The sequence below is a fragment of the Nansenia antarctica genome (genome assembly GCF_963989245.1).
Source record: "Nansenia antarctica genome assembly, chromosome: 5".
NCBI classification, from domain to species: Eukaryota; Metazoa; Chordata; class Actinopteri; order Argentiniformes; family Microstomatidae; genus Nansenia; species Nansenia antarctica.
In genome coordinates, this window is record NC_137690.1 from 23258588 (window position 1) to 23273515 (window position 14928).

General features: G+C 46.4%; 1 protein-coding gene across 1 annotated transcript; it reads left to right on the plus strand.

Annotated features, from left to right (window-relative positions):
* Positions 1 to 84: 84 nt before the first annotated feature.
* On the plus strand, positions 85 to 11005 carry LOC308157888 (tRNA (32-2'-O)-methyltransferase regulator THADA; the record flags this gene model as incomplete). Its single annotated transcript, XM_080531485.1, has 30 exons — positions 85 to 279; positions 470 to 556; positions 646 to 673; positions 767 to 915; positions 1047 to 1169; positions 1267 to 1390; positions 1786 to 1928; positions 2087 to 2171; positions 2252 to 2388; positions 2483 to 2680; positions 2790 to 3519; positions 4417 to 4569; positions 4772 to 4881; positions 4981 to 5141; positions 5234 to 5403; positions 5519 to 5680; positions 5781 to 5935; positions 6056 to 6193; positions 6290 to 6394; positions 6555 to 6755; positions 6842 to 6992; positions 7229 to 7478; positions 7717 to 7953; positions 8046 to 8250; positions 8587 to 8775; positions 9311 to 9561; positions 9707 to 9877; positions 10039 to 10308; positions 10424 to 10626; positions 10747 to 11005. 30 exons carry the CDS (start codon positions 85 to 87, stop codon positions 10992 to 10994), a joined length of 5529 nt encoding a protein of 1842 aa, XP_080387611.1. The 3' UTR covers positions 10995 to 11005.
* Between the last annotated feature and the right edge of the window lie 3923 nt (positions 11006 to 14928).

Consider the following 14928-nt stretch of genomic DNA (forward strand, 5'->3'; position numbering starts at 1 on the left):
AACAGGCAATTGAAATTTAGAACAATTATCACATTAGTATCACACCCGATGTTGTTGTGACCGTGCTTTGACACAGCAGTTATGATGTTTGTGAACAGGAGCGGTGTAAAGAGATGCAAAGAGCATTGTCTTGAGGAAGCAGCCCAGCTGTTGCGGAAGATTTCAGTGAGGCAGCTTCAGTCCTTGGAGGAGAAGCATCTCCTGCCACTTGTCAAGCTCCTCATCGCCATGCAGTTACAGATGGTGAACATCTCCACTGCCAGTCGCAAGTTAGACCAGGTCAGATCACTTAAGACTTTGGTTTACTAATTGGCAAACTATCAAAGAGCTCAAAACCATCCTGAGTATGTTTTGCATCTTACCATTACCATTATTTTTCTGTATTTTTAAAATACTGTATGTAAAGCACTTTGAATTGCCCCTGTTGTATGAAATGTGCTATACAAATAAACGTGCCTTGCCATTACAGATGTTGCAGCATCTAGCAGAAGTGAACCGTCCACTGGTTTCTGGAGAGATCCAGCGCCGTCTGCACACTATAGTGGACACGGATCAGGTAGCCATTGATCATCTAAAAATGATCCATAGTTACAGGAATTTCATCACAGCACTGCATTCATTATTTCCAACATATTTCCTTTTCAGACATTATCAATTGGGGACCTCCAGAGAGGTTAGCTTGAATTGAAATCATTTTAGAATTTTCTATTATATTATGAGTGGCTTGTTTGTCAACATAAACAACCCATTGGTGTCCTGTTTTCAGCCTGCATGTTCTTGGAGGACAGCGTCGTTGGTCGTGAGGTGTGGAGAGAAGTCTGTCCATCCTTGTTGGGTAAAGTGGCTGAGTTGTTCCCTGCCATACTGGAGCAGGAGGGTTTGAGAAATGGGCCACTGTGTTACTTAGCTGTAAAGGTAATTATAGTCATTGTTAGGGTTTAACAATCCTTAATGGTGTTTCATTTTAAGTGCTGTTTAGATAATGTTTTAAACTTGTATGCAAGTTACCTGATGTCTAACTGATCTGGGACCTCTTCCCTCTGCAGGTGTGTTTGCAGATGTTCCAGCTGTTGCCTAGTGAGGTGGCCCCTCTCGTATGGAATAATCTCGAGGGGAACCTTGCAGTGCAGAGTATCCTGCAGTCTCTCATGGACATCATCCTGGGGCAGGTTGGTTTTCACTCATCTGTGTCACATTGGCCATTGTAATCTGTCCATCCATCCTTCCCATGCTCCCATGCTCATCCTCTCTTCTGTCTATGTGCAGTGCTCCAACCGGGAAACCCGTCTCCTGGCAGGCACCACAGTGGTCATGCTGATCAACACAGCACAAGAGGGAGGGGGTGGGGGAGCAGCAGCTGCCTGGAGTCTGCTACAGGTCACTCACTCAGGTACACTATTAGATCAATCATCTTAAGCCCAATGCACACGGCCCCGATTTTGTCGCACCGCCGAACATTCGATTCTCAATTCCATGAATTATTTCAATTGGTGTGAATGGAGAATCGAATGTTGTCGTGCGATAAAATCGCATCGCACGCCGTGTGCATTGTCTCATTCAAAACAATGGAATCGAATTCAGCGGTGCGACAAAATCGGGGCCGCTCTTAAGCCGTGGCTTTAGAGCTAATTTGCTGCATTGTGACCTTTCCCAGATCAGAATTACCAGTCACCCTCTAGTTTTGTCTTCTTTTGCATGGTCAAATATCTCCTCTAATGTTTTGGCTTTAAGGATAGTGATGATAAAGTGTGTTCATTAATGCCACAGAATGATTGTATTTATCAGAGCCATGGCTGTTGACTGTGGGTGGGCTCCAGGTCCGCTGCAGCCCCCGAGGGCAGGACGGTGTAGACAGACTGGCTGTCAGCAGAGGCCTGCTGACCTGCTGCAGAAGGGACATCCTGGTCAGTCGTACTGACACCAGACATGTATGGTTCATTGAGTTTGATGCTTCATCTTGTTCCAACCTGTATTGTGTAGGCTATTTCTCTATGACTTTGGAGTGCGTTTATTTTAGCCTATTTTGCCCCCGGCAGATTTGTAAACATTTATCTTTCCTGTTTCATGCTCTTTATCTATGTTTAAGACCTCCCTTCTCCTGGAGGGTTTGTTTCCTGTAGTCTCTGCTCTGTGTGAGGAGAAGCTTGACTGTCACTACTATGTCTTTGAAGGTAAGAAATATTTGTGTATGTAAGTGCATCTGTTATGTCAGAGACCTGTATGTTCCAACACACTGTATGTCTGATCGCAGTGTTAACGCTGTGGCTGAAGAGTGTTAAAGAGAACTTGGCTGAGATCTGGGAAGTGACCAGCGCTCCCCTGTTGTCTGAAGACTTAAGCCTGCGACACCAACTCATCCAGGTCACCTGGAACAATGCTGAGAGTCCTGTGAGTATGACATCCCTTCCTTTTTGAGTAAGAGTAAGTTATGATATTGTTGTAATGTTTTAACAAGATGTTTTTTCTCATGTAACATTTGCAGGTAGAGGGTGTGTCCGAGTTTGTACGCAGTGCGTTCTGTCTGCTGCTGGAGATCTATGAGATGGACTGCCAGCATTTTGGAGACACACAGAAGAGCCTTCATGTTTCCTTACTGCACCGCATAACCAAACTTCCCTGGGAGGCCAAAGCCAAATACTCCCCTCTCTCTGCCCTGGTCCCGTATGTGGGCACTGACATGGTAAGGTTTTAGTCAGTCATATTAACTTAATATCTCAGGTGTATATCTTCAGCTGTGGCAATGGAGATGACTGTATATTATATGAGTGCATATTTCTTGAACCTTTCAGGTGCTGGAGCAGTACTCTGAGCTTCCCAATCATCTCCTGAAGTGCCTGTCAAACAATCACCTGTCACCATGTGCTGCAGACCTTTACAAGACTCTGATCCAGCAGCAGAGGCGGGAACTGTGTGAGGGTGTAGCCCAGGATGCCCTTCCCTTGGAGCTGGATCTGGCCAATCAGTGGGCCAGGCGTTGGCAGCCAACTCTCCTGGAGGCTATGACATCAGACGTGACACTTCTTCAGAATAACAGCTCCAGCTACCTGTTGCCCTGGACTCTGCGTGTCTTTCCCTCCGCTGTGGAGCCTCTGCTGGCCCCTTTGGACCCGACCATCCCAGGGCACCTCCATGCCTGGGCCTGTGTCATGAGCGCTCGGCGGGCCACATTTGGAGGCTCCCCCTGGGCCCTGGAGAGTGGCTCAGCCCTGGAGACCCTCCAGCTGGTCCTGGGCTCTGTGGATGATAAAGTCCGCTTGGCTGCCCTCAACCTTCTGTGCTGCAGCCCAAAGACCAGGGAGGCTCCGACACCCGAGGAGCTGTCCACAATGAGAGCCTTCATTCCTCAGAACCTCAACAGCGAGTCGTCACCCTTTCGCCAGCACCTCCAGTCGGGGGTGAAGAGGTTTCTGGTCCGTATCAGAGACAGCTGCCGGGCCCACCTCAGAGGACGGAAGGGCAAAAAGGACGGAAGCACTAGTCTCTCAGAGGAGGCAGAGACAGCACTTGTTCAGGGAGTAGGTGAGAGAATTTAATGTTTGCCCTATCACTCAGGTGAGCATCTCATCTACCTATTCAGTAAATCATTAGGTTAATGTTGTCCTCTGTGGCTCAGTTGGTAGAGCATGGTGCCTACAACACAAGGTTGTGGGTTCGATTCCCCCTGGGACCATAAATAAAATCAAAGGTTTGTTTTTTAGTTTATTTATCATATATATATATATATATATATATATATATATATATATATATATATAGAGAATACAGCCATAGACGATAAAATTAAATGCTCAAGGAAAGCTAGCTCCTCAACAATCCATCCAACAACAATGCAATACAATATAATAATAATAAACAGGATAACTGTCCCCGCGGGTAGTGGGAGCCTTTGTGGGGATCTCCTTGCTGCTTCCCTCAAACCGAGCGTAAAAGGAATTGAGCTCGTCGGGAAGCAAAGCATCAGTGCACAAACTGCCAGGTATTCCTTATGGTCCATAATCACCTGCAGCCCATGCCACATACCTCTCACGTCAGTGATTGGTATTGTGATTCTATCTTGTCCCTGTATTTCCTCTTAGCGTCTCTGATAGATTTTTGTAGGTTGTATCTGGATTTTTGGTATTCGTCAAACTCCTTGGAGTTAAATGCGGTGGTCCATGCTTTTAGCGAAGCACGGATATTTAATACAAGGCTTTTAGTTGGGGAATGAGTGATTGTGGTAACAGCATCATCAATACATTTCCTGATAAACCCAGTGACGGAATCAGTGTGTTCATTTATGTTATTGTCTGCAGCGACCCAGAACATGTTTCAGCCAGTGGTGCATATATTGAAAAATGTATGCCATTACTGCAATGTAAGTCGCTTTGAATAAAAGCATCAGCTAAATGGCACATACATTAATGCTGATCATTGCAGGGTTTGTGGACTGGCTGGCTCAACTGCCATTCACCTATCTGGCACCAGGACACAGTTACCAGAGGAAGAAGACTGTCCTGCTACTGCTCTCTGCTGTGCTGGAGACCTGCACAGACACATGGAGCCCAGAGAAGAAGAAGGGCCAGCCGCCAGGTCAGTCAGGGAACATGCTATAGGTATCAGGGGTGTTTGGGCTACTCTAAAGCACCTGTCCATATTTATACTGAATTTACACATTGATATTAATGTATTTTAAGTGTTTGTGTTCTTCTCATAGGAAAGCTGGTCTTAGGGAGATGTGGTCACTGAACTAGTTTATCCGAAATTCTCAAGATTTGTGTTCCCATTTTCCTAGTCAACATGGCTGCTTTGATCATCTGGGCAAGACAGAAAGGACAGTGGGATTTCTTCTCTAGATCAAAACAGCTGGTCCTCATTGGCTGTTTAGAAGATTCCACCAATGAGGTAGAACCTTCTGTTACAGTTACACTGTCCTCTGATTGATTTTGCAGCATTTTACAATGATTTTAGGAGGATGTTCTTACTTAAATATCTTCCTTCTAGATTCGGGAGCTCTCTGCAGCGTTACTGCTGAGATTCTTTCCACCGTATTTTCCGGACGACATAACCCCCGTCCTGTTTGGCCAAGCGCAGCAGCTGCTCTGTTGTCCTCGTGTGCAGGAGGCTCAGATGGGGGCTCTGATGATGAAGGTCCTCCTCCAAAAGTAAGCAATACTTCCATCCACACACCTCTTTACCCAGAGTTCTGGTGCTCTTCTTCAGTGTGGAAAACCCTCCCCTGCTCCTCTCTCTGTAGGTCTGGAGGCCAGTCTCAGGTGCCCTGGTTGAACAGTAGTATCAACCATAGTCGTTTTGGCAACTCCAATGCCTCCGCCCTGGTCAGATACCTAATCAAGGAGCTGGAGCAGCATTACCTGACAGCTAAGGCTGATATGATGTTGGCTTCAAGGACCAAACCCATACACAGTGAGTATTACCCTGCTGCTGCTTGTCCATTTTTGGCCCATCTCAGAATATGAGAGTATAGCTATTAGCTTCAGATGAAGTTACAACCTTAATTACACGTTTTAATTTGTTTCAGGTATTTTGAGTGCTCTTGAGAGATGTGTGCTTGACATACCAAGCATCCTGAGTGACGTGGTCAACAGCACAGTGACCATAGAGATACTGGCTCTGCTGGAGAAGATCACTCTGCTCCTGTTGGGTGTGATGTATGGAGACCAGACACATTGTGATAAGAAAGGTACCACCACTACCAACCACGAGAGAAGGGGGATGAGGGAAGATTTACTGTGTGGAGTTGTTGTCTCAAACATCTCTGATCCTCTCTGTTTCCTTTATAGATGTGCCCCCGTCTCTCTGCGATATTGGGATTGCCATCCGCTCTCTGAAAGCTCAGGGGACTGGAGAGGATCAGGAAGAGGAGGAGGAGGAGGAGTGTGTGCTGCTGTCTGAGGAACACAGCCTGGTCCTCACTTGCTGCTGGGTGTCCCTCAAGGTACTGTTGAAGGCAATAGTTACTAGTTAATGGTAAGAAATGTTCACTCACAACTAGGCATTCCTTTCCTGCAAATGTTGCGTATTCTATTAACCAGTATTATTTTGTTTACCTCACCAGGAAATAGGAATTTTTTTAGGTTCACTTGTTGAGAGAATCTTAGCTGATTCCAGACAGAAACAATACTCTCTAACCGTGGAGACCCTGACCAGAGCATCAAAAGTGTTCAAGGACATTCTTCTCAAATGTCGTCACTGGGTAAGGACAATGACACCTCCGCCCTAAGGCCTCAGTTCAAACCTCCCAGTGAGTCTCATCTTCAGTCCTGCCGTGTTTGTTGTTTGTCTTTCCCAGGGGGCAGTAGAGGGCTGCTGTGTGGGCTTCACAAAGTTCTGTGCCTCCCTCCTGAGCAGCTGTGAGCCAGAGCTCAGGCAGATCCCAGCCAACATGCTGAAGCAGGTAGGCTATCACCCAGACATGGCCCAACAAGGGCTCACCCACACCTCAAGGAAGGAGTTCATCAGTAAATGGAGTAGAGCGACTGTACCTGTACAAATAAATCATGTAAGGTGATAAGAATTTGGACTCTAGGCTAACTGACACTTGTGGTTCTCTCCAGGGCCTACAGGTTCTGCAGTCCCCTCACAGTAGGTCAGTGACACGGCGGGCGGCGGGGCTGCCGATGCTTATCCTGTGTGTGCTGTCAGCAGAAGAGTCCAGTAAAGCCCGTCCCCTTCTGGCCTACAGCATACACACCCTGCTGGAGACATCCAGATCCCCTCTGCCACAGAACTGGGACCAAACACTGGACTTGCCACAGGTGCTGCACATCATTAAAAATGCTCAGACACACATGCAGACACACTAGTCATATACACTCATGTATAAACATACTGTTTTCTCCAGGTGTGTGCGGTCCACACTCTGCAGGCCCTGGTGCGAGGCTCTGGGCTGGGTGTAGCAATCTTGCAATTTGCTGCTGCTGTTGCCATCCTATCCCTGACACTCCTCAGCTCCCCTTGCTGGGCCATGAGGAATGCTTCCCTGCAGCTTTACAGTAAGATAACAATGTGAAGTGTGGACATATTCAAAACTCATGCTTCAATGTGTGTTAGGTTTCCTCTGAAACTTGAGTCAGAATTAGATTATATGGACAGGGTGGGGATCTACAAAGCCAACTGTAGAAATCTGATCACATTTCTGGCATGTTTTAGGTATACTTGATTTATATTTGACTATGTCTATTCTTTATATAGTTATGTGTATTCTCTGACATCTTAACCCTGGTTGCAGGCTCTCTGTGCTCACGGATGCTGGGACAGCGGTCTGGGGGTGAGGAGGGCTCCTCTCAGCATGGCATGTCGCCCCCCGCCTTCTTCACCCACTACCCCTCCCTGCAGCCCTTTCTCCTGGGGGAGCTGAGGGGAGCAGCAGGGGACCTTCATGGTTCCTCCGGGGAAGCCAGACTGCGTCTGCACCCCTCGCTCTACCCTGTGCTCACCCTCCTGGCCAAACTCCAGCCAGGTGTCCAAGACCAAACAGGGTAATTACTGTTTTCATATCATTATGCAGTTTCCTGATGGGGCCAAACTATATCATCCCTACATTCCAACATCATCTGCCCAGTGAAGCAAATGAAGTGCATGGCCCTGTTTCAGAATGAAGCACCTGTATACTCAAACACATCATAGGTATTTGTATTTATGAACAATACCGTATATTCCTTTACAGTTATATATTCCTCTCCCTATTGACACTGGTCTATAAACCTTGTCTCCCAGGACTCTGTCAGACTTCCTGGCTCCTCTACTCCAGTTGGCTGCTAGTCCTATCTACAGTGTGAGAGTTATGGCCTCCAAGGCCTTGGTTGCCATGACGCCCCCCTCGGAATACATGAGCATCCTCCGCAGGTTGACAACAGAGCTGCCAGAGTCTCAGGACCTTTGCTGTCACAATCGCCTGCATGGACAGCTGCTGCAGCTCAGATCCATTCTGGACAGGGCTCTATGCCCAAACAGGTACGGAAGGGATTTCACAAGGTGAACAGTGAATGACTCAATAGAGGCATTTTTAGGTTCTACAAATTCATGTTCTTTTTTTATTTTCTCAGCGCTCCCACAGATGCGCTGCATGGCATGGTAGAGAGTGTTGAGTCCAGGCTGTGGCTGGTGACGGGGGCTCAGCGGTGCCCCCTGGTGTGCGGGGCCTACCTGGGTGTGGCAGATCTGCTGAGAGGGCTCTGCTCACAGGGCTTCCTGCACCAGCTGAGCGATGCCCTCCTGTCAGAGCTCCACACACCACATCACAGGCTCCAGGTGCTGAGCAGTCCCTGTATCTCACTATATCTCACACAACCACACACAACCACACACACACACACACACACACACACACACACACACACACACACACACACACACACACACACACACACACACACACACACATACATACACACACACACACACACACACACACACACACACACACACACACACATACACACACACACACACACACACATCTCCCATGGACACACACTGTTCTTCTCCACCGATGCTCAGTCGTAATATGGTAACTCCCTCGACCTGTGTTTGTGTCAGCCGTCGCATCAAACATAAGTTATGACACTCCCATTGGTCTTCACACAGGTTGGGTCCGCCTCCTTCCATCAGAGCGCCATCCACTTTCTATGTGCAGACCCTAGGTGGGCGTGGCAGGTGTGGGGGGATTTCTCCACCAAGAGCGCTGACCTAAGGCTGTCATTGGTCAGTTGGGTGGCAGAGGGGCGTGGGTGGCGTGGGACCAGCATGCAGAAGGTGATCGAGATGGCGCTGCAGGTGAGATTTGATCTGCTCACAACAGCATGCTGGGAAAGTGACCCCTGTTCAAAATTGACCATTGATTGACCATCAACAAGAAGTGTCTGACTTTGATAAAACACAATATGAGGAAATCGAGGCAGATAGATGTAAAGATATGCTTGAGTATAATGCTATATGAAGGCGAAATCAGGCTGAGAAACCTTTTTCTCCCTTACAAGAAATGGGTGTGCCTAGTCAAGTCAAGGATATCCGTCCTTTTTCTATGGTGTTTTATGAAGTCATTCACTGTGTTTGTTTTATAAATGCCAACAAACTCAATACCACACTACATTCTTTCCATAACACGGTGGTGACCTAATAGTGATCGGCTGATGGCCTTCAGCCATCAAATGTTTCCTGTAGCATAGTCTGATAAGAACTGATACTTCCAGCTTACAAAGGAGGTGAAAATAAAATGTGTTTCTCTTTGACATACCATGGCCCCAATCACACATTGTCCATTTAATTTCACACTGTATGAAAGGCATCTAACAGGGGTCTCTGTGTTCAGGCCAACCTGAGGGAGGCACTGTTGGACCAGAGTCTGGAGTACAGCAGGACACATTTGACAGCCCTGGTAACAGTGATGACTCTCGGAGTTGACCCTACTGTGTCTATGGGGCCCCCTCTGCCCCCCACTCTGGAGGTCCCAGCCCAGCTGGAGTGTGTGGAGCTACTGCTGAGGCCCTTGGAGGAACACAGAGGTGGGCCAGAGTTCCTGTCCCAGGCCCTGTGTTCGGCCAGCCTGCTGCTCTCCCAAAGGTCAGCCTGCACGTTCACATCGTTCATTACAGCTTGAAAATATCTTACTGTGCAATAGCCAGTCAATAGCTAACTTAAGCTAACTATTTTTATCCACCTCTCTGTCCACCTCTCGTCATTCTCTTCCCTTCTGTCTCTGTCTCAGCCTACAGTCATCACTGTTCCCACGTTGGTGCAGGGTCTTGGAGGTCCAGAGGGCCCCAGAATCCCCTGAGGCTCTCAGGATAGCCTGCGCCTGGGCCATGTGTCTGGCTGGGGCCCCCTTACTGACCCAGGCCCTGAGGGAACGCACTCCTCTCTCTGCCCTCAGCAGCAGGTACAGCTTTAACACAGGGTAGTATGTTGACGATAGAGTCAAATAAGGCTCTGCATAATGGCCATGTGGCAATTGTCAGCAGTTTGTGCCTTACACATTGTGAAACAACACAGTACAATTGATGATTTGATAATGTCCGTTGTTTGTATTTTCCTGTGTAGGTTGATCAACACAGGGCTCTACCTGCTGCAGGACGAGAGCCAGCTGGTGAGGATGAGAGTGGCTGGGTTTGCCTCCACACTCTGCCATGCTAGGAGAGGAGGAGGGGAAAGGAGTGTCGTCTATCTCATGCATGTTAACCAGGCCCTGCCCTTCCTCCTGGAGCTCCTACTAGAAGAATGCTGGGATGACCCTGGCACACTGGAGGTGCTGCTGTGTCATCTGCCTGAGTCCGACCTGAGGGCTGTAATGAGGGAGGCCAGGGAATCTGGGTGAGTCACCTCATATAGATAGATAGTCAAGGAGCTCATGCAGACGTAATACTGCCTTTGTCTCTCTCATTCTCATGTTTTCTTTATTGTTGTTGCACACCTCCTTCTTCAACAGATGTGTGAGTCTGTATGAGCAGGATGAGGCCAACGTGTTTGCAGAGCCCTCTGTGATGACTGCATGTCTGCTGCCATTCCTGCTTCAGCTTGCTGATAAATACCCAGCCTCCTCAGCTCTGGCAGAGCGCCTGAGTGTGTGGGCTAGGGGGAATGTTACAGAGGTTCTGGAGGGCCTCGGGGTCTGCAAAGACCTCCCCCCAGGTAACACACACAGACCGCAGACATGTGGTCAGTCATTTGTCAGCCATTTGTCTAAAACAGTGATGATATTATGTGAGCATACTAGTATGTGTTATGATCATTTCTGTTCCACTATTCTAGGTGACACTTTGGACACAGCCTGGTTGGCTCTTCTCATGGACTGCCGTTTCCATGGCGCCCTCTGTGGCCTGTTTGCAAGGGCAGCCTTCCTCCTGCAACTGCTGGAAGTGTCTGATGACCTACGACCCCTCTGTGACCCCTTGACCCTACGCAGGAATACACAGGAAGTTCATGATCTGCTCAGTCGGAATGGTGTCCAGCTACCCTCTACCTTCATAGCTGCTCTGAAAGGCGACCTGTCTGTGTGATGGAGACATGGAGTAGTACAGTCCATCCACACCAACAGATCGCCTCAGGATTCATTGCTGGTGATCAAGATGAGAGTTAATGAATCCATGAGTGCTGTATGAAAGCCTAAGGCAGCTACAAACAACCCTGGCCTTGAATGGACTCTCTGCAGCTGCTGATGCTGCAGTACAGTATCATCTGGCTGGCTCAGAGATGAGTTATGTAAGAGCTGACTGACTGTGGCGAGATGAAGGCATGATCACATTACTGCTGCTGCTGCTGAGAGGCCTGCTGGGTATTGATGGACATGTGTGGGGGGAAGTTGGAGACATGCCTCCCTTCTACCACTATGCTCTGAACTAAGAGTGCCTATACTGTACCAGCGATTGAAGTGGCACAAAAATGAAATGTGACACAAGATGCTATTGTTTGTCTTGTTTTATTCACTGTATGTCCTTATATTTGCATGTCTATGTAATCATGATGCAACCGAGATGCAATTGATATTTTGTATGTTTAAAATGTTGTTTGATTATTATTAAAGAAAAAATTAAGTTAGGTTAAATAATCTATTAAAGTGGAATTGCCTTATTGCTGCCTCATTGCTGCCTTTTATACTTCGACATATTGTACAGTTGTAGACAACTAGACTTAACAAAGGCCCTCTGTGTGGATGTGCAGTACAGCCTTGTCTCTCCAGGCCGGTTCCAACTGCCTCACACCGCTCCTGTTATATTTGTAATACCACCATCAACCAGAGTAAGGCGCCCTCCTTCATTCACAGAGAATAGCTTTTCCTCCTCTCCTGTTCATCTTCCTCTACATTAGACACGTCCTATTGGGTTTCATCTGCAGCAAGCAGGACTCAGACAGTGATGTAATCCCATTGGCGGCAGTAGAGACAGGAGGGTTGGTGAACAGCAGGGGAATACAAGGTTTAATGCTCCATTAGAGGCCTTCTGCCTGGATAAGTGTCGACCACATCAGAGATGAAGATGATTGACTGGACTTTAGGGTGGCTATCGGTTGCCCCGCAACACACCACACACTAAGGCAGTCTTGCATCAGAAGAGCAGCCCACTTTTTTTGTTAGAGGTGCTTCGATTAGTGTCAAATATTTGATATTCGGTTACGTCTAAAGAACCATTCTGTTGGGAAGTGATGATGGTGTGTACTTTGGGACTGAGTAACCTTTCCAGTGTCCTTGCAGATGTACTTGGACATTTGTTGATCATGTGTGATCTGTACTGTAGTCTGAGGGCAAGGCGAACTTACTGTAAAATCACTATCAGACAAGATAAAACTAATGAGACAAATTCAAAACATGCTGCCTGCCATCAGCATAGATGGATTGACTCTGTTGCCCTTGGAAGAGCTGATTGTGTTACTCCCTAAAACGAAGTGAAGCGGACAAAGAGGGTAGTGATAAGACAACAGAGTCTGTAGTATCTTACTGAATTACAGAACACTGATTTAAAGAACCATTTTTCCAGCAGATGATCTGTACCGTGCCCAATTTGTATTTACCCCCTCATTCTATTGCTGTAATGCAACATTTAACTACTTTTACAAGCCATGCTTTGACCAAGTAAAAAAAGTTCTGTGTTTTCCTTCATTGACCTCGAAGCACTACACATATGTGAAGTTCACCAATGCAAAACTAGACAATCGTAATCAATCATATGACATCAATTTCTATTAATGATTTATACCTGGGACTTATGCAATACACTTTCTTGGAGTAAACACAGTGCTAGAGCACTTGAACATAACCAAAAAAACAGGTCCAGTGACTTACACGTTCTGAAACCTCCATTAAGGTCTGAAAAAAAGAAAACTGAACTTTGTACTACTTCCAGACAAAGGCACACGTACATACTGCTGTAATGTCTGCCCTTGAGCAAGTATAAGCATACACTGAATAAACATGTATTTTGAAATGACTTGTTGAGCTGTGAACAGCAATTCAGTATTCTCTTGCTCTCTGTAATTCCGGTGTTCTTCCTTCATATGACTCTATGACCCATATGCAACTGCGAAATGTTTCTCCAATGGAAACTCAGTGTAGATAATTAAGAAAAGGAAAGTTGGGCATTTCTAGTGGGGGATATGTCTCCTGCACTGTGGCGAGACTCTAATATGAACCTGGAAGCTGACCATCTGGCCTGATCACAGCCTTTGTTGTCATTCCCTGCATCTGCAGCAGGGTTACCTGGATACAGCCTCTGGGGTTGTAGTTATTGAAAGGATTAGCCACAGCAGTGAGGAAGAGGGCCAAGTAAGCATCAAGGCTTTTATGAGCTTCCATTAGGGTCACAAAGAATCATCTACTTTTCCACTGACATATCATGGCCAGTTCTTAATAACCTGGGAGAAATGTACTGTATTTGGACAAACAAAGTGATAATTATCTGTGCTTGTGAGAAACTAGAACATATATAACTGGTCTTTGTATAGTGAGAAGAGTATGATGGATACCATCTGAGAGAGAGAGAAAGAGTGCCGGTGGGTATTTAATTAGTGTTTGCATGAACACCCAGAGAGAAGGAGGATGAGCATGAGAGAGTATTTGTGTTGGCATGGTAGAGAAAGAACAAGCCATTGTAGAATGGGACAGAGAGTACGAGAGAGAGAGAGAGTGTGTTTGTGTTGGTAATTGTCTGAAAGCAGGTGACATTTGTTTGAAAAGCGGCTGAGTGAACACCGACTGAGTCATGCACTGCCAGTGGCCTGTGGCCCCCTCCTTCTGTTGGGGTCAGCCAACAATGACAGGGGCCTCTCTCCTTTGAGCATCCAGCTGCCTGCGCAGAGAGAGGGAGCAGCATTTAATATTGGCCCTGTCCCCTCATGGCCCTATGAAGTTCTGTTCTATCATTGACGTCAACCTGGGTCAGTAGGGTGATGAGTGGTGGAGGCAGGCTAAGAGGAAGAAGTACAAAAGTCTCTTGGTTTTTGGTTGAATCCTCGTGTCATTCAGTGTCTGATTGCAAATACAATTATCCGGGTACATCAAAACTTCACTTTAAGTTCATTTTATTTTGACTTGGATTTTGAGTTTTACAATTTCTTAAACAGTGTCTTTGTTTGATAGGATCACACCGCTGTAATTAAAAAGCAATGGTGAAGTTGCTGTTTCTATCAGGGAAAGCACCATAACCCAAACAGGAAAATTGTGTTTAGGGTAAGTAAGTACACTCAAATGGGTTTGTTTTTGTACTTACTGTAAATGCTGAAAGACTTATAACATTTGAATAGTAGTGAGTCATTTGGGATGGTCCTGTTGGAGAGACTGGACAGGGTATGTGCAGTCTTTACTTTCAGAATTTTGTTTTGGGATCTAGTGAAATTAGGGCAGTGGCAGTGAGGCAAATGATTTCTGAGTAACGTGTTCCACTGGGCCTTGTGTGCCCTATTAAATCTGGAACAAAAAAGGATAGAATAGAAAGAAGAGTTTCAGTGCTACAAGGATCCCTTTGTGCATTTAATTTCTCTTCACGTACTTTATGCCTGTGTTCCAAAACAGCCTCTGTCTCCTGTGCATTGTGCAGTGTACTCTGATGGGCAGGACATTGGTGCTGCCACAGGTGGAACCCACACAAGGCTTATCTACACAAAATACGATTCGAAAACATTTCTGCTCAATGTTAAGGTAAATAAAATAAACACAATAAAGTGAATTTCTTTACTGCTACTGAATTGTTCATAATGTACAGTTTGTAAAGAACTCAGATTGCTCTCATTCTCAGGGACAAACCACAGTGAGTTATCTAATTATGTTGCATTACATTTAGCCTGGTATTCGAACAATAATAAAAATGCACTATGGTTTTAAGAAGACGGTCGTCCAAAAACATTGCTACAAAATATTTAGCTAGAATATCTTGAATCACCTGCAGCTAGTTGTCATCATTTTGTCTGTATTATCTTGTAGATAGTACTAGTTTTTTGTCTGTC